Source organism: Drosophila ananassae, chromosome 2R (genome assembly GCF_017639315.1).
Source record: "Drosophila ananassae strain 14024-0371.13 chromosome 2R, ASM1763931v2, whole genome shotgun sequence".
In the NCBI taxonomy this organism is placed as follows: domain Eukaryota; kingdom Metazoa; phylum Arthropoda; class Insecta; order Diptera; family Drosophilidae; genus Drosophila; species Drosophila ananassae.
The window spans coordinates 8,108,983-8,128,122 of NC_057928.1; the positions used below are offsets into that span (position 1 = coordinate 8,108,983).

The 19,140-nt window shown below is 38.0% G+C and overlaps 3 protein-coding genes and 1 long non-coding RNA gene across 10 annotated transcripts; 1 reads left to right on the forward strand and 3 right to left on the reverse strand.

The window, feature by feature from the left end:
• Positions 1-8,879: 8,879 nt before the first annotated feature.
• Positions 8,880-10,607, reverse strand: LOC6493686 (gamma-glutamylcyclotransferase). 2 transcript variants are annotated; one of them, XM_001958203.4, is made up of 4 exons: positions 10,102-10,607; positions 9,578-9,701; positions 9,371-9,504; positions 8,880-9,312 (listed from the first exon to the last, which is right to left on the reverse strand). In XM_001958203.4, exons 2-4 carry the CDS (start codon positions 9,680-9,682, stop codon positions 8,994-8,996), a joined length of 558 nt encoding a protein of 185 aa, XP_001958239.2. In that variant the 5' UTR covers positions 9,683-9,701; positions 10,102-10,607; the 3' UTR covers positions 8,880-8,993. The 2 variants fall into 2 exon arrangements, with proteins under 2 accessions (XP_001958239.2, XP_044570364.1); XM_044714429.1 differs by having other exon boundaries at positions 10,162-10,449.
• A 136-nt stretch (positions 10,608-10,743) lies between these two features.
• Positions 10,744-11,601, reverse strand: LOC6493685 (gamma-glutamylcyclotransferase). Its single transcript, XM_001958202.4, has 2 exons — positions 11,156-11,601; positions 10,744-11,098 (listed from the first exon to the last, which is right to left on the reverse strand). Exons 1-2 carry the CDS (start codon positions 11,530-11,532, stop codon positions 10,786-10,788), a joined length of 690 nt encoding a protein of 229 aa, XP_001958238.1. The 5' UTR covers positions 11,533-11,601; the 3' UTR covers positions 10,744-10,785.
• Positions 11,402-13,115, forward strand: LOC26514871. Of its 6 annotated transcripts, XR_004310833.2 has the most exons (6): positions 11,402-11,535; positions 12,223-12,262; positions 12,323-12,437; positions 12,572-12,738; positions 12,804-12,876; positions 12,971-13,115. It is a non-coding gene; the product is annotated as an uncharacterized LOC26514871 (long non-coding RNA). The 6 variants fall into 6 exon arrangements; XR_001408936.3 differs by having other exon boundaries at positions 12,572-12,876; XR_004310834.2 differs by lacking the exon at positions 12,804-12,876 and having other exon boundaries at positions 12,572-12,768.
• A 3,946-nt stretch (positions 13,116-17,061) lies between these two features.
• Positions 17,062-17,489, reverse strand: LOC116655866. The gene has a single exon (XM_032454567.2). The coding sequence runs from the start codon at positions 17,301-17,303 to the stop codon at positions 17,148-17,150; it is 156 nt and encodes a 51-aa protein (XP_032310458.1). The 5' UTR covers positions 17,304-17,489; the 3' UTR covers positions 17,062-17,147.
• Positions 17,490-19,140: the final 1,651 nt, after the last annotated feature.

The following is a 19,140-nucleotide window of genomic DNA, read 5'->3' on the forward strand; positions in this document are numbered from 1 at the left end:
TATGAGAAAAATATTTAAAGCATAAAACCCAGCACCTGCTAATCGCAAGTACTGTCATCTGATATTAAGAATCCTGACCCTTTTTATCCCCAAAAAAGACACCCTTGTCAGTTGAGCAATTAAATTCAGCAAGACTTTAATTATATTTCAGCAAATTTTTAATAAGGCACCTCGAGACCGCACTTTTTTCCCTTTTATATCAAATATAATTCCTTTTTTTTATAAATTCCAAATAAAAAGGGCAAAAAATTGCTAACAACTTCAATTAAGGGGGCATGCGCACTTGGAGGGCCAAAAAATAGGCATTTTTTCCGAATTTTTTTCTCGTAAACTATTGAATTTTTTTGAAATATCGTTTTATTATGTGAAAGTACATTATTTTAACTTAAATTTGAAAAAAAAAAAGTAGAAAATATTTAGGGGTTGCAAAGTTATGCCCCGTCGAAGTGAGGTCCATCCGAAAAAGGCGAGTTGCGGTGACCAACACTGTGAAAAACTGGATAGTCCGAAATCAAAAAATGAAACGGATTTACATTTACTAAAAGTAAATCTAGTACTTAATCGAAGGATAGTAAAAAAAAAAAATATTTGACAAAATGGCGACCTTTCAAAGTTGAAAAATCGTTTTTCGTCAAAAAAATCGGTAGTTTTTCAGCTGTAAAAAAAAAAGTTTTGCATAAAAAAAAAAATCCTTCGATTAAGTACTAGATTATTATGTAATAAAAGAGCATGCTAAATTTCAAGACAATCGGGTCACTAGTTTTCGAGTAAGAGTGGTCACCGACTTTGAAAACGTAGTTTTGAGAAAAACGTGTTTAAAGTTTCAACTCACCATTACGCTTACCGGACGCCCCTCCCTTTCAACATGTGTATCTCACTGAATTTTCACCGGATCATTTCAAAATTTTGTGGACACATTTCTAAATGTATATACTTTAACAAAATGCAAAAAAAAAAAATTCGATTTTTTGAAATTTACAAGTGCGCATGCCCCCTTAAATTATCAACTTTCCGCACGTAGAAGTCTCGACCTGCGGACGGGGTCAGAAAAAATTGGCCGCTGGAAAAGTTTTTCGGTCGAGTTTTAACTCAATTTGCCTGCGAAAAAGTTTTGCCATCACTCCCCATCTCGATTTTACTGGAAACGCTTAACGCGGCTTAATTGTGGTCACAGGTGTCTGGGGCACAATTTTTATCGTTCTGTTCACAGTTTGCAGAAAAAAATGGTTTCTTCACCCAGGGGCGGCGGAAGTGGCAGGCTGAAATGAGGGAGATTGGTTGGCTCATTTCGTTTAAGACAATTTTTATGACCTTTACGACTATTTGCCGAGTCGTTGCATTGGATTGGCTTTGATTGCGTTTATGGCTCTAAGCTTCTTGGGCCAGAAATAAAATTCCTCAATTTATTTGTTTGTCTTAGCCACATAAAAAAATAATGCGAGAGACCACTTCTGACTTTTCTCTTCGGTAATTTGATATCCTTTCGCGCAACCCTTTTTTATTCTTCTGGCTGCCGGCCAAAATCCATAGCGCGCTTTTCAGCGTTGCGCATTTTTTAATTGCTTGAAATTTAATATTTTCTGGCTGGCTTCGATGTTTGTTTTATTTTATGCTAATTATATTCGTATGCACCGCGAAGCAGTCCCTCGTTTTATCTTCGCTTTTTCCGCCGAAAAGCCAATTATAAAATTTCATTTTTGCACTCTTCGCTTTTCAGTTTGTTATTGAAAATAGCTTTTGGCGTTGGTAATCCGATAGGCGCAATTAGCGAGGGGAGGTCAGCCACAGAGTCACTGCCAGATGAGGATTTAATAACAATAAGCAGATTGTGGGATTATTTCCACATGAGATTGTATCGCAACAGTAATATGGACCCATTTTTGATACTTTGACTTTCACATACTATCCCATAACCTGAAACTAACTTAATCTAGAGTTCCTAATTATGCCAACCTAATTAAAAATCTATTTGAATTCTGTTCCTAATACAAAGTATGCTCCAAAATGCACACACCTATTTATATTTATGAGCTGACCAGTCCATCTACTTCACATGGGCATTATAATTCAATAATTTCCTCACTCGCTTGGCGCACAGATTTTTTAATTGCTTTCCAATAACAGCTCGGAACTAGAGGGTTCATTTGAATGGAGAAAGAAGGACATTGTCCTGGATGTGGAGCCTGTTCAGGCGCTGATAAGCCGCAGGATAATCATCACCATGGTCAACGCGTTAAATGCTGAAAAATTCATACGTGTGCAACTGAAATATTTACGAAACGAATTAAAATCCTCGCTAATGTAATTCACTCGGCCAGCGCTAATTTAAATTTTTAAGTGGACCAGCAATATGTAAAAAAACAAGAAAGGAAAGCTAACTTCGGGCGGAGCCGAAGTTGATATACCCTTGCAGTTCAGTCGCAGTCCGCTAGGTGGCGCCACTCATCTTATATTATTAGATATATAGCGGATCGTTTATAGTCGGCCGATCCTTATGAAAATTGGCAGATCAGATTGTTTTACCCAAAATAGAATCTGTACCAAATCCCATCTTTCTAACTTAAAAAACACCAAAGTTATGCCAATTTCGATCGTTCTATGACAGCTATAGGATATAGTCGGCCGATCCTTATGAAATTTTGTACACAAGATATTTTGGTCAAATATAACATGTGTGCAAAGTCCCAACCCTGTAACTTAAAAAACACCAAAGTTATGGCATTTCCGATCAATCAGTTATATGGCAGCTATAGGATATAGTCGACCGATCCCGGTCGTTCCGACTTATATACTGCCTGCAAATGAAAGAAGGATGTGTGCAAAGTTTCAACTCGATAGCTTCAAAACTGAGAGACTAGTTTGCGTAGAAACAGACAGACAGACAGACGGACAGACGGACAGACGGACATGCTCATATCGACTCAGGAGGTGATCCTGATCAAGAATATATATACTTTATAGGGTCGGAGATGTCTCCTTCACTGCGTTGCACACTTTTGACCAAAATTATAATACCCTCTGCAAGGGTATAAATATATAAGAAAAAAGTTAAAGAATTATGAATACTCTAATAATTTCCAAGTTATATGTTTAAGTAAGCCTACTGGAAAAATTCACATAAATAAAATTACAAATAAAGGAACAAATTAATAAAAAAAAAAATAAGGAAATCGATATATAAATTTTTACTAAACATTGCATGGCAAAGAAAAGAGCAACGTTTAGCTGCTGCATATGCAACAAATTGTTGCATGGCTTTTCGAAATAATGCTTCCATCTCTTCTATGCCGCCATCGTCCTCTTTCTATCCTATTGGTGGGAGTGCTACAATGTTGTGTTAATGCTTACACATGTCCATGACACGACCACAATGAACAGGAGTCCAGAACAGCACCAATCCAGTTGGGAATCTGCTTACTCCACAGTCGGTTGCTCCACTTTTCCCGACCATTTCAGGCCAGACTATACACTGGGAAATATTACGATTGTTTTACTTTACATGCTCCTTATTAATATAGATTGTATACATATTTACAATTATTCCTTTGTACATTCTATTTCTTCCTCCCTTTTTACGATATCCTTTTTACAGATATGTATAAAATCTAGATTTCCACAAAGTCAACTCACTAATATCTAGGAATAGTACTACGTTTTTCTCCAGTGCAGCAATTCAATTCAATCCAGGCTGGTCTGTCCATAAAGTGCATCAGTTGCGCTGCATTGCACTTTGGAGTAGCGTCGAGCAAAGTGCCTCAAAATGCATCGTGTCTGTTTGGGTGTCGATAGCAGGCCTTAATTAATTAAAATTAACATTTTTTGCACAAAACTTAACAAGCCTCTGGCCTTCTCCGCCTCCGCCGCTCTTTAAACATTGTCGGGTTATGCTTTTAGGCCAAAGTTAACTCAATTTGTTGTGAGTCCTGCACAAAAGGGATATGCCGACGAGGATATGCAAACGTGTGGGTACTTCGGCTTCTTTTAACCTCTAACCCTAGCCCCAGATTTCTATTGATTCAGATGATGGTTATTTAATTTGGAGCGTCAAGTGTGCGTTATTGATGCGAGCCGAAGAGGCTTTTGAGTGCATTTGCTGTTTTAATAGCCTGTGGCCATCAGGATGGGTACATTTTATGGTAATTGAGGGGTAGGGAGAAATATTACACCTTGTAGTGTGGGGATGCATAAAATATTGCTTTAGAATTTTTGATGGCAGCTCTACTAAAAAGTGATTAAACTATTATCAACACTTAACAGCACTAATATTTAAATTATTATATTAATAGTAATACTAACATATTTTTAAAAATCATTGGCATTCCATCAACATAATATTAGAAGTATTAATTGTATTAACCAACAATACTCTCATACAAACTTAAAAATCTTGTTCTTATTACTGCTTTTAAATTTACTTATTCAGTAACTAGTTATGAGCAACAATTAATGGATAAATTAACCTCTTATTTTTATAAATAAATGTATATAATATATAAATAATTATATGCTTATTGATAACTCTATATTCTTAACACTAATTGCCTCATTATCCATTTCTAATCAAATACTATTATAAGCTTTTATAAAAAAGGCTTTATTAAATTGTTATTAAATTTATTAAAACTTATTAAAGATCCCTTTAATTCCAAAATACTATATGCCACAGCAAACTGTATATATTTTTCTATAATCCCTCGAAAAACGGCATTTATCCACCGAAGCCGAAAAGCGCATGAAACCGTATTTAATAACGGGCTCATATTTCCATGTAGTTTATTTGACTTTTTGCGAAAATGCATTTCCGCGGCAGTCGCCTGCTGCCGTTGGCGATAGAGGGAGGGTATGCAGGTCTGCCCGGGTAAATATCAATATTTACACCTTTAATTAAAAACGCTAACAAGGTTATTTAGTATGTTGTAGAGGAGGCAGGACTGATAGGAGGGGACTGGCCCGGAAATCTGGCAGGAAGTCAGCCGTGGTGGCCAAACAAGCGAAGCTACGGTTGCCCCCGATGTTGGAAAGCTTTTAAGCGAAAATGCCAAAATGGAAATGTAAAATTTATTTTTCATTTACTGGCTTAACTTTAAATAATGCAGTGGGTGGGAAAGATATTTGGTTGGGTTGGGTAGCAGAGTGCGTCTACTAAGTTATTTACGATATTGGTTACTAAAAATTCCTCTAAAATTCTTAGTCCAATTGCGGATAAAATCCAGCTTAGTGGATAACTAATTCCTATTTGAATGGCACAATCTGGATACCCCAACTGCAAAAATCGCGCCTGCATTGTGTGCCTAAAATATTTGTCATATTGCACGTGCCACCAAAGGCGCCGCTAATGCTTCATCACCACCCACAGGGCAAGGTGGTGACATTAAAATCCAAATATTCAGACTCTACGCTGCATGTCGTTTAATTAAAAAATGCCCCAAAAGCATTTACCCAAACCAGAGCCAGATGATGCCGCAAAAGGGCTAAAAACCAGTGCAACCAGTACTGGGGATGCAGCAGTTGCAAGTGTAAAGAGGGAGGCGTGCACTTTAATGAAAACGGAAACCAAATAATCAGGAAGTGACAATCTCCCAGGGTGGTGGCGGTCAAGCTCGGATGGTATAATGCCAGGACCTCCAGGACAAAGGCACTCCAGTTCAAAATGGGAAAAGTGCAACCCATGGAGCGTATGAATTTAATGATTTAATCGCAGTCGCCCACCCCCATATGGATTCGCTTCCTTTTTTTGTGCCACGCCTTGTTGACACTGCATGCGTGTCAAGAGAATTTGTCAAAAAATGCAACCGCCGGTGGCCGCCCCGGGGGAAATTGGACAATACCAAGTGGACTTGGAGATGGACTTGGCGATGGAATGGAATATGAGGGTACAGGGCCAGGCCGTGCAAGTTATTGACTTTGTGTCTCTGTCAAATCCTGGCATGTGGTCAACATTTAAGTGTAATTAATGCCCGCGGCCAGTCGCCAGTTGCATTTCATCCGGGAACTCCGAATATGAAATCCAAATATTGCGCTTAATTTGATTAGCATGTCTGCGTCCAGATTCCAATTGCATTTTTGGTTTCATTTTTGCATTTCTAGCCCGAAGCACTTTCGGGTTCATTCTTATTATTTTTGCAATACCGGAAATATGGTGACAGCATCAAGTATGGGTTTCCTAACCAGCAGAAACTTAAACTGAAAATATTCTCTAATAAAACATCATCTTTATAAAGTCTTTAGTATTTAGAAATTGATTACAGAGTTCTTAGCACTACTTCCACCCTATTTCCTGTGTTCCCCTGGGACTCTTCTTATTTGGTAACCTTTTCTTGTCAAAGGGCGCTAATCGAAAGTGTTGCTACCTTGGTAATTAATAGTTTTCATCATCAGAAACTTTCAAACACTTTGAACTGTCAGAAACTATATGCAAATGTGGCAAAGATCCTTTTCTTGGGCAAGAAAATTGAATTCTTGGGTTAGTTGGAGAATTTTCCTTGCCCTTCCCATGGGTCGCCATTAACCCCCTTAAGTCCCGTGTGGCCTTTGACGCCTCGTGTGTGGAGCATAATTACAGGGACCAGTCAAGTTCTTCAATTAAAATTTATTTGGTTTTCAAAGAGTGGGAGTTTGGGGGTCTCTTTTAGTTTCTGACATGGAATGGCAAAGTTTTCGACGCGCCTCGTTGCGGTTTTGTGCGATTTTTAATCCTTTGTGCCTCTGACAATCCAATTAAAAATGATTTGTGGTTGCTTTGAGTAAATGGGTAATATGTTTCAATAATATTGGATAGTTATTAGCAAATAACAGATCTACAGATGGTAAAAAATTCCTTGTTTTAAATGCAAAATAAGTCTTAGTAGAAAAAAAAAGCAACTGCCTGGCAGTAATATCCTTCACACACATACTCCACACTTTGGAGTCCAAAGTGTCGAACAAAAAAGTAGCAAAAGCCCCATGGCAGTCATAATGATGACACACTTACCACATAAACCGCACGCACCACATATAACCACCGACAGGCCAACCACCAGATCCAGCTGAGAGTGGTTCCACAGTATTGTTGGTGGCGGGGAAAGTCCCGGGGACCGGGAAATCCCAGCAAAAAAGGGTTGGCTAGTGGAAAAGGCTCTTGTAGCAGCTCCAGAATTGCCACTAAAATGCACGCTAATGAGTTTCAATTACGACCGACGACTGACAAGACTGGAAGGAGCCGAGGAAGGGTGAATGGTTGAACGCATCTGAAACAGTTTTTATTTTTATTGACATGGCATTTGGGCCTTCTATCGTCGCCGTTGTTGTCGTCGCTTCTGTTGTCAATTTGCGTAAAATTTTCGTCCTTTTTTGAGTGTTGGTTTGTCGCTGCTTTGATTGAAACTAAACGACGAGCTGAGCTGCAGCTTTTAGAAGGTGTGGCGTATGGCATGTAGCCGGGGGAGGGCGTGGGAGACTTAGATGGGGGCTTGGAAAGTGCTTGATTTTAATTAAATTCCCGTTCCCACAAAATGCGACGAAAGCAGCTGAGGCCGTTCTAGTCACCGTCGTCCTGTGGCTTCCACCTCACACCTACTGTGTTCTGCTTCTGTTCGTCACTTGTCCTTCTGATTTCAGTTTTAACTTTTTTTAAATCGTAAACTTTTATGATTACAAGAGCCCAGCGCGTTTGTTGTTATTTGTACTCCTGGTGTTGTCGCTTACGCTGTGGCCTGGTGGTGTTTTGTTGCCTTTTGCAACTTTGCCACATGTTGCACCGAGTGGGAGTCCCACCTAAATGGTTATGGCGCCGAGCATTTTAAATAATTAATGGCCAAGTTCGAGTCGCTAGCACTCCGTCTGCGTTGCAAGTGCAACTCCACAGAGGCGCCACAAATGTAATAAAAATGCTGGGCCAAAACTTTGACCAAGACGCACAAACTGGGAGAGAACTTTGGCCTTCTGCAGACATTTGCCAACTTCAGGCCAAAAATCGACTCCTCGACTGCATTTCAATTCCCAAACGATTATAAACTACCGACGGTTTGCAAATTTAATTTACAACTACACAAAGTGAACAAACCGCAACAAGAGCTCCCTGGCACCAAGTTTTTACTTTGTTAAGGTCGGAGGGCAGACTTTTATTTGCCACCTACGAAACAACTTTGGCAAACAGGGGTCAGCTGGCAGATGGAGCTCCTGCCAGCTCCTGGAATTAGCTGCTAACTAGGGAATAAAATGCACTAAAGAAAAAGTTATTATTCGGTATAAGTAAGTAATCATTTCGAATTATATTCTAAAAGATATATATACATTATTTGAAAACAGATCCAATCTTTCTCAATATATTTTTAAACATTTATCTTAATATTATTTCTCTCAGTTTAAAAAGGCATGGGGAAACTTCTCCAGAAACAGGAAATTATGTTTATTATTACTTTGGCACACACAATTCCGAACTGAAAGTAGCCAAATGCTTTCCCCCGAACAATATGCAAATATTCGGAAGCCAAAGGAGCCTCAAAAGACCCCGAAAGGGCTCTACTTTTCTCTTACCCATTTCCAGAAAACTTCAAATTTAAATTAATAAGACAGGAGCCGGGATCGCCTGGTTGGATGAGCTTCGTTAGCTTCCTGGGCGGCAGTCATCAGCATCAGAAGGAGCGTCCTCGTCTTTGGAGTGCACACTAAATTGCACTTTAATTGCACTTTAGGCGAGAGCCACTCGCCGAGAAAAACTAGAAACTTTTCGGCCATTGTCTGAATGGAGTGCAGACGGGAAATTTGGTAATCATCATAAATAAGTGATTCGAATTAATTAAATTCAGTTTTGGGACAAAAGTCTCTTTTCAAGGAGTAAGGTAATCAAAGTTTACACAAAGAGTCCACAGAGAAGAGCTGCTCACACCAACTGATACATATATAAAATATATATTTATATTATTTATACATTTCTCTATATAATTTTTCTATAATTTCTCGAAAATCTCAGGAACAAATATCACTCATAATACCATAAATAGGAAATTGAACATTTAGCTTAGTTGTATTTGGTCCAGTTGCAGTTTATTCTCCATGGCCGGCACCGTTCGGCCGTTGTGCTTGATGCCTTTGAGCCAACTGATGTACTCATCCGGAATACCCGTCTCCTTGGCTCCTTTCACTAGCACCTTGAGGTATGTTTCAGAGGGCTGGCGATCGAGGGGAATGCATTCCTGGGCACCTGTAGCATGAACTATTGTATCAGGCTGATTGGTTAAGTGGTAAGCGCGACAGGTGAGGTTGGAATTACTGGCCAGCGAAAAAACTGATATGCTGATCGGAATATAGTCGCGATCGGATACACTTTCCTGACTGTAATAAAGGTGCAAAAGTTAGGGATTTCTATCATTTTTAAAGTTAAGACTCATACTCATCCAGGTCCTTCAGGTTGCTCATGTCGATCTCCCAAATGGCCCCATAGACATGGGCTCCGGGTGTGGACACAATTGTGGCAGGTGCCCCCAGCCAGTTTTTCGATCCTGTATGAAAATCCAACCGATAATTCTGTTCCAATAAAATATATATTCAAGATATATATTTAATTTATAATGTCACCCGAAATATAATATATTTTTACCTCTAATTTACCAGCTCCAACCCTTTTGGCAGTCGGATTTTGGATGTGAATCCTGCTGGCCAACATGTTACTGCCAAAGCCAAAATAGTAAAATGTGCTAGCCATAATTGGGATAGTATATTGTCTGAAAACAATTTAGAAAAACAAAATATTAATTTTATAAGTTTTAAAAGAGTATGATACATTTAGCAATGTTTCAATATCCCTCAGACTGTAAACTGCTTTAAAAAGGTTTTTAAAGCAAGCAGTTTGTAAATGGCTTATAACTTGGCTTAAAATAATAAAACGTTTAAAAACTTTTTTTTATCTTGAACACTAAGGTAAGTCTTTTGGTACCATCATTATTTTTATATTGATTTTTAGTATTTAATAATTTTAATATATATACATAGCTTTAACCATCTAGTCACTAGATTCTAGTGGATATGAGCTTTTAAGCTTTTGCATCGTAAATCAAATCAGCTGTGTCATGACAAAAATAAATAACCAAGGTTTATTTTTTCTTTGTTTTGAAACACACTTACCTTATATATATTTTTTATTTTGATATCACTACCTTATTTATTTTTATATTATATTTGTACCTTGTTTTATCAAACTGTTTTAGAGAATGTACACGTCACTTAACTGAATAAAATTTTGTTTACACGTTTTGCCTCGACAGCTGTGGGAGAACTCTCAGATTGATAAACCCAAACACAATGTTATGATCCAGAGAGTGAGAGATATGTAAGTGGTGGGCTTTTAATTGACAATGCCAGGGCTGTATTGAAAAATAATAAAAAAATAGGGTTACTTTTTGAATGTTCTTTATCTTTCTGAGAGTAAGTATTGGACTCGAACTATTATTAAAATTGGTAACGTATATTGTATATTTTGTCTTATAAAGCTTCAACATATTTTGAATAATATTTTATTGATTTTCTAGAATTCTGTTTATCTGTTCCACCGTAAAAGGTTTTGGCTAATATTGCTTTTAAAGCTTTATGGATGGTTTGAATCTTGGGAGAATATTGAAACTGTTCTAAAAACAGAAGTAAAGACTGCAACCCTGATGAAAAAAAAAACATTTTCAATAAAATGTTTAAATTCTTTGTTTTCGAACAAATTTATTGAATTTTTCTAAACTGAGTTGCAGAAATATTTTTAATATGAAAATTGTAGACTTTTTGTCTCATTGGTGATTTTATTTGGCATTTATTAATTATTCACAATTGGACTTCTTTCAGATCCAGCGTTTCTTCCAGCTTACTGGCCACCCGATTGTTGTGTCTGATGCCCTTCAACCGCCGCACGTAGTCCTCCGGGATGGAGCTCTCGATGGCGCCCTGCACCAGGCACTGAAGATATGTTTTCGAAGGCTGTCGAGAAGCTGGAATGGACTCCTGGGATAACTCGTACAGATTGGTCTCCGGCTGCTGGATCAGCAAATAGGCCCGGGCTGGGGTCGATTCGGATGCATTCTGACGCTTCACGTAGACGGTACGAGGCTCATAGATGCCCAAATGTACGCCTTCTTGGCTGGAATTTTAAGGATGGGTAATCATCACATAATTCCAAAATTATAGTAGATCTTACTTGTCAATATCAGGCAGGTTGCTGAGATCGATCTCCCAGAGAGTTCCCCAAAGACTGTCACCCGGAGTGGGAACAATAGTGGCCACTGCTCCGTCCCAGCGTTTCGACACAAAGGCAAAATCTAGACGATATCCTTCCAGCAGGGCGGGACCAATCCTCACGGCAGTCGGATTCTGGATGTGAATCCTTTTGGCGAGCATGTTGCTGCCAAAGCCAAAGTACAGGAACTTGTTGCCCTGAACCTCGGGCAGATTCTGGGTGGCATTACTCACATTGATGCTGCTGATGCTATTCACACTACCTATGCTGTGGCAACTGTATCCAGGGCATGCTGCCAGAAGATATGTGGCAAAGCCGATGAGACACTGACGATTCATTGGGTGAGTATATTACTGTGACAGTTCCAAAGATTCGATCCCGTTGGCGGTTGAACGCCTACTGAGTTAAATATTATTTTCCAAGAGATTACCTTAGAAGATGCTCTATGTTTTCATTATTGGGCGTATAACAAAAGTAGTGCATTAGGACTTATTCAATATAATTTTTGAAAAAAAAAAACTTATTTTAAGTCTTTAGCTATACTGCAAAAATCTCTGTCTAGATAAAATTTTATATTTATTTTCAAAAATATTGTTTTTGTAAACACATTATTGAAAAGAGTATTTGTAATTTAATGATATCAGTCCAGAAAATATACAACCGCTCACTTATCGCCTTTGTGTTCTAATCAGCTTTTGTTGACATTGGAAAGTATATACATACATACTCGAATCTAATTTAATTTGGGCTGAGTGAATATTGAGTTAAAAGTCACCTATTTCATTTAATGATTTTTGGAAGAATAATTTAACATATTGTTTGAAATTGTTTATACACAAACACAATTCTGTCTGTAATTTAATTTTTGTTTAACACATTTTTATAATCTCGTAAGACCATAACGCTTGGATTTTGATTAAACTTTTATACTTTAAAGAGCTTCGATAATGAATTTAAATCTCTTGGGCTATAAACTGTTAAATTCAATAGACTTTGAATATATTTCACATAAAACGTTTATTTTTCAGATAAAAAAAGTTTATTAACAGCAAGAGGACAGTCTATTTTGTGAGTCAACATTTTTGTTTTAAAAGTAAATTTTGAAAATCGAATTCGATGCAAACACAGGCAGCGAGCGAATGTCACCAAAAACCGATTCGTTTGGCTTTCGATTCCAATATTTGGTGACATGACGGCTGCGGCAACAGATTGAAAGGGTGGCGGAGCTGCCTCTGTTTGCTTGGTAAGCCACAGTGACAGGCGTTTGCTTGGCGAACATATACGAATATATTTTAAATGATTTTTGCGATTTTATTGTGGAATTTGTTGCATGTTCTCGATGGATCTTTGTGTGGCTTGCGGCCGGACTTTGGCCAGTTTGACATGGTTTCTGGCCAAACCAGCAGCAAACCAAACCAAGCCCCATCGGATTGGCGGAGGTTGGGCCAGGACTCCGACAGGGCAGACCAGGACACACCAGGACAGGACGGGAGCTGAATGCGTTAAGAGGCCTGACGTGGTCAACATGACAGCTGCACTTTGTGGTGATTTATGTGTATGACTGCGAATGCCAGGTGAAAAAATGTTTTTTTTTATCACTATCTGACAGACAGCCTGTAATGCGCGCATAATGACAGCATACAAAGCGATTTGTAACAATTCGCGAATAGCTTAATGATTGTGTGAGTTACTATCCGTTGGGAAAATTTAAAATAATTTTTAATTGAAATGTAAGCGTTAATTCATTTTCATTCTTATCTTCTAATTTATTTGCAGACAACAAGGCTTCTCGATCATCAATCTTAAACATATTAGAAATAAATTTAAAATTACGTTTCACACTTGACTTATTTTATGTTTAATTTATTATAGTTAGAATGAGGATAAAAACATTGTATTACAAATAAAGAATTTAATTATTCAATCGCTCGCTGTCACTTAAAATGAAGTAGTTCGGTTTAATAATCTTATAATGTTGTGTCCCATAAAAGTATTGTATTTGTTAATATATAAACCCTGGTAAAAATGTCTGAACAATGTTGTTAACCCCTTTTAGCTATGCCACTTAAGTATATTAAATTATGGTACAACTTGCCGCAAATCATTCAATTGTTATATCCATCCAAGCTTTGAGAGCCGTAAGCAGGCGCCGACATAAATATTCATAAGTGCATGTGCCCCCCAAAATGGCCTTCTCGTCCTTCTGCCGTTGGCCTTGCTATTGTTCCCGTATCTTGGCTAAGTTTCACGCACACATGAGCACATAAAGGACAGAAATGATCCTGCATCATTATCATCAGTGATGTACAGCACAAACAGGGCGAACAATACACATATTTGCGGAGAAAACACAACCCTGCCGCTGCGCATATTCATAGATAGGACATGTAATTTAAATATGCCGCCATTCCCCATTCATGATTTTCGCGATGCCATCGAAATGCCAACTGTGTGGAGTCATCAAATATTTTTTCCACCTGCCGCTAGTTTTTGGCATGTAAATATCGCACATCAAGTGTCTATAGTTACTATTTTCTGTAAAATAAAAAAAATATATATTAAAAATCAAAAAGCAAGTTTCCGATGCAGACAGCAGCCATATGATAAATGGATTTTCCGCATCCTCGAACTTTGGTTGTCGCATCCAGCACTTGGGAGCCTTTTGCTTTTGCTCGTTTGCTGCTCTGCTCGTTTTCACTTCTCATTTAAAGTTTCGCGCGAAAAGTTGAACGCGCATATAGAACATATCTTATTCCCATTCAAATATCGAAATCTCTGTATGCACAAGAATATTTTACGTGCCAGGCTCTATTATGTTCCATTTCGGGCATAAATTTCGTGGCATCGTCAAATAGGTGAAGAATAAGAATACTTTACCTAACGACTCCTCGTTGAACATTTGCTATGCTAATACTTTTTAATTTTTTACTTAAATAAATGGCAAATGTCGGTTTATCATAATATTGAATGATAGTGTTAAATCAAAAAGGTTATGCAGTATTGTTTTTTGCTTGCGGAAACTAAACAGTAGGATCCCAACAAAATCTTCACAAGAAATATCACAATTTTAAGACATCTCTAAAAATGAACAATTCCCATTCCCGTACAAATATGAAGCTTAAGCAAATTAAATATTTATCGTGAATCGATCAATTAACTGAAATTCCGCAGAAGAACAAATAACAGAGAAATATTTGCATTTCATTGAGTTTTGCGCAGTTTTTAATTAATTTTTAATGCTCTGAAATCGACAAAAAACGTTAATCAAACAGAATTTTGTTGAAAAATTGAGCTCTGCTTTATGGCAATTGTTTTACTAAGTGAGCCTGGCAAAAGGATTCAGGATGCAGCACGTGTCACTGTGTGGGTGGCAGTTTGAGTGGCTGGGTGTCTGTGGAATAAATTATCCAACAAAGCCTAACACGAGTCTGCCATTAAAATGATTGAGCCGCAAAACCAAAGAATCCACACAAAAACATTCAACCCAATTGCCAAGTAAACGGATTAAATTTCCGATTGACGATGAGCAAAGTGTTAATCAGATTTTCTTTCAATAAAGACTTTTCAATACTCTCATTAGGATTTTATGTCCTTTAGCTATATTACTAAACGTTATTCTGGGTCTTAATTATGTAAGAAATGTTTCGTAAAAAAGTGTATGTGTATGCCTGCAATTTCAACAAAAACTCAAGGACCTTTGGCAAGTCACGTTGCCTGAAATCCGCCGACACAAGACGAAGCTTCTTGATATATGGTCGTGACATAAGACAACTTTTCGGCAAGATTAGCAGGAAGTTCACAGGTTCGTTGTCCAAATATTTGCGGGAATCCAATGCCAAAGTTTCCTTTTTCTTTGCCTGGAAAGGAAAACATATTTTTGTGGCTTAAAGCTTTTTTCTTTTTTGGATTTTTGGAAATGCACAAAAGCGGAGGTGATGTCAGAATTCAGGTGTGTGCTGTTTACACTTGACCTTAGCTGAACTTTGGCAATCAATGTCACTTGAAACGAAAAACTTGTAGCCAAGGTACATATTTTTATAATTTGCATTTCAACAAGCTCTTATTCTTCAAATGTATCTTAAAATGACAAAAAGTTTGGCCAAAAAAATGGGTTGAGTGGTCGTACTTGACAGACCACAGAAATGTTTTTAATGAGTGGTTTTATTAGGGATTTCTGCGAATATTTCAAACGAATATAGGTTGTGGTGAACAAGCTGGTTAAGACTCGGAGAACACCCAATTTAATATGAAATTAAATTTTAAATCATTTCTAGTTTACAAGATTACCCATCCGCCCTGTGTGCAGACGTCAAGCTGGCAGACTAGTATCCATACAGATGGACATCATCATGGTATCATCATCATAATCAGGCCCTCATATCGAGGGCAGACTTGTCCATTATTAGCGCCACCGTCAATGCCAACAACAAAGTGATAAACTGCTCAACAGCCCAGGCATCAGGGAGTCAATTATATAATGAAGCGTCGATGTCGATGTCGATGTAGATGTTGTTGCCTTGACTATATCTATCGCCTGACAAGCTCGTTACAATTTATGCATTGTTTGTATTGCTGGGTTGTTTGGGTGAAAAGTCAAGGGAGCGAATGGACGGAAGGAAGGATGCCTCTCTGTGTGACGCACTAATTTGTGACGTTGTCTGCAGGACGAGGTAGGACGAATTCAAGGGTTAGCCGCCACGGCACTATTGCCCTGCCCTGTTGGTTTTGCTGCCTGTCACAGTGCCTGTCAATGTTTGGACATTTGTCGATGACCATAAAACAGAAGCTTAAATATTAGATCGCTTGTTGAATTTCCCCATGATAGAATGGCACTTGAGGTGTGTTTGAGGGAAAGTGGAATCCACTGACATTTAAATGTTAATATAATTTGATTAAGTAAACTCATTCTAGTGGCTATTCGTCGTAATTCCAATGGTTTATGGGGCAATAAATTTTATGAATAGATAAATTCAAAAATAACTGCCATTAAACTTCCTAACATTATTTTTTTACACTTTTTAAGTCTTAAATCAATCAAATTTTTCCATTTGTCATGCAAAAAAGTGTTATAATTGAAATTTAATGAAAAGCAAATATACGGTAGCATAAAAAATTAAAAGTAAAATTATCGCAGTGAAAAAATGCAAATAATGAAACAGAAAACTTCCACCGCGTAGGTAAATAAAATTTCCGCTCCTGGTGCAAACATGAAATTGTTTTATTGGCTGTCCAACGATTGCCCACAGATAATAATAAATATTTGCAATAAAACTGTGTATGTCAGTCAGTTAACCGATTGAGTTCGCAGTTGCCTGTGGCAGCTCGAAGCCCGCATAAAAACGCCATTCACGGGCCAGGCTTTAAGTTTTCCTGGTGAGTGGTTGCTCATCATCCTGTCTTTTCAGGACTTCGAGTTCCCAGGAAGCCTCAAGAAGGATGCACATGTTTGCATGCAATGGCGGCTGCATGCAAAATTAATAAGGCATAACTTGGTTTATGCCCCTCGACTTCCTGGGACGGAAAAACTGTGCTTGTTCGGGGTGAATTAATTAACAAGAACGGGGAGTGGAAAAGAGGCTTACATCTGCATTCGGGGAATCTTTTTCCCGCCCTTTTCCAAAATATAGACCATGGGGATAATTGGAGGGGTGATGATGAGTTATTATGGATTCGAGAAAAGTTGCTTTCAGTTTCACTTCCCTCCAGCTAATTTGTGTAAATATTGTGGAAGTCGAGGATGTTTCCTTTGTTTTCAGAACTTAAAGACTGAAATATGCCTTAACCAATCGAGTGGGTGTTAAGCTCACAATTTTCTACGTCAAATTACCTTTTTAATACCATGCTTTGGATGCAAATTATTGAACTCATATATTTAATGTTCATTTATTATTAAAACTTGTAATAGAACCAGATATCCCAAAATGTTCAAGATGGTTCTGTTCCTTTCTAGTATTTAGAAGGGCAGACAAGTGTGACGGGCTTCACTGTAGTATCGGCCAGGACCGCAGGCCTTATCCCTGGAGGTTTCTTCCCTGGTCGGAGGCTGCGCATTGACGGCGCCAAGGACCAGGCCCAAAAGCAGAAGAATAGAGCTTGTTGCGAAGTTCATCTTTTCGATATAGTTGGATGATCGTTTCGGAGGTATAGCCGTCTATTTATACTCGCCTGCTGGCGGAAATGTTCGTAATCGGATTCTCCAATTGATATGGTGATTTAACGGTTGAAATACTAGATTCTAATCACTTATGTAAACTCCATCATTTTCGTTTCACTTTTCACCACTGACCTATTCCGATTGTGCAGCCCACTTGGCGTATACTTGATGGTAAATGTGCAGTGTAAACAAGCGAAACGAGCAGTCGACAAACACACATTCCCACTTTTTCCCTTCCGCTCTCAAGTCTTTCTCTGCCATTTAAATTACATTTGTGTTTGAATTTGTATGCCAAGCGAATCGAGAGCTCCAGGCGAGGGCCACATCATCATCGCTATCCATCTGCTCCTAACCCACTGACACACCATACTTTCTTAGCCCACACCTCCCCTTGATTAACTACACATTGAGGGAAATTGATACGCACTTTTTACTTTGCGTTTCCCTTCCCGAAGTGCCTCTTAAATTTGTTTGCTCCTTCAACTTCTGTTGAAATCGCGAAAGAAGTTTGCTCTTGGCAATACATTTTCCTGCCATCATCACGTGTTTATTTTGCTCGGCAATTGCATTTAAAGCCAGATTAGATCAGATGCGAAATATTCGGCCAAAATCGAAGCTTTTTAATAATTTTTTTATGTTTGTCTTAGCTCTTTTTTAAACGATCAGGAAAGGGAATACCATTTATGACTCTGAACTCTAATCCGCTTCGATTTGGATCAAAAGATTTAAAAAAAGCAAATACAAATGTGGGCCAATTTTTGATCAAAATCCTGATGGTACCCTTTAGGAAAATATCGAAAATGGGGTAACAAATTTTTGGTGCCAGGTTTTGATTGAAAATGAAGGTACTCAAAGTTCTGAGATCGGAAAGGTGCAACATTCCTGGATCTGACAAATATTGGCCGAGTTATGCACAATTTTCTATCAAGAAAGTTACAAAATTGGATCAACGTTGTCGATATTTTTTTTTGGCCAAAATCTAAACTTTTGACTCACTTTTTAGTGAATATTTTAACTATTTAATAACCGATTTAATAACCAAATAGAAACTACGAATCAAACAACTTTTTTCCATCGATCTGCATCAAAAGATTGGAAAAACTACACATAAAAAATTTGACCAAATTTTTGGCCAAAATCATGATGGTAACCCTTAAAAAATATCGAAAAATTGGTCAAAATTGTTGTTGCCAGGTTGTGATTAAAAATGATTATACTCAAAGCTCGGAGATCTGGAAGGTATAACATTTATGGATCTGGCAGGTATTATCCGAGTTAAACACATTTTTCCATTAGGCAAATGCAAAAATTTGCACAGCGTTTATTATATTAATTTTTTTTACACATTTCATCCGATTTCTGAGGGGCAGTTTCCCGAGAATATTTTACAATCTTTTTTCCGTATAGTATTTTTAAAAGCAGCAGCTGGGAATGACTGATTACTTGAGTGAATCTTACTGCTTGGAGCTTACATGGGAATATAATTACCCGCCAAAATGGTTAACGACAAAAGTGGGCCGAAAGGGAGTCATTATGTGAAAGCGGATTGTCTTCCCGACTGCCTTTGGCATCGCCTCCCATTTCCTTTACTTTATGCGTTTTTACAGGATTTGTTGTGTAAAGTAAAACTTAAACTTTAAGTATAACTTTAAGGCCTGTTGAAAAAAAAACATTCAACTTGAGCGAAAGTTGCCGATGTACTTGTAGAGGCTCCTCCGCTTACAATTCAATTAATTAAGCGACAAGAGGGACAGGGACAGGGAAACTTGGGGCAGAGCCTGCGGAAGTTACT

Excerpts from the sequence above, each read along its gene's own strand:
- LOC116655866 (XM_032454567.2), bottom strand. The coding sequence starts at position 17,303 with ATGAACTTCGCAACAAGCTCTATTCTTCTGCTTTTGGGCCTGGTCCTT.
- LOC6493686 (XM_001958203.4), bottom strand. The coding sequence starts at position 9,682 with ATGGCTAGCACATTTTACTATTTTGGCTTTGGCAGTAACATGTTGGCC. Across the intron at positions 9,505-9,577 it reads TTGGAGCTGGTAAATTAGAG|AATTATCGGTTGGATTTTCA; the intron begins GTAAAAATATAT and ends TTATTGGAACAG. Across the intron at positions 9,313-9,370 it reads AACCTGAAGGACCTGGATGA|TCAGGAAAGTGTATCCGATC; the intron begins GTATGAGTCTTA and ends CCTTTATTACAG.
- LOC6493685 (XM_001958202.4), bottom strand. The coding sequence starts at position 11,532 with ATGAATCGTCAGTGTCTCATCGGCTTTGCCACATATCTTCTGGCAGCA. Across the intron at positions 11,099-11,155 it reads AACCTGCCTGATATTGACAA|CCAAGAAGGCGTACATTTGG; the intron begins GTAAGATCTACT and ends TTAAAATTCCAG.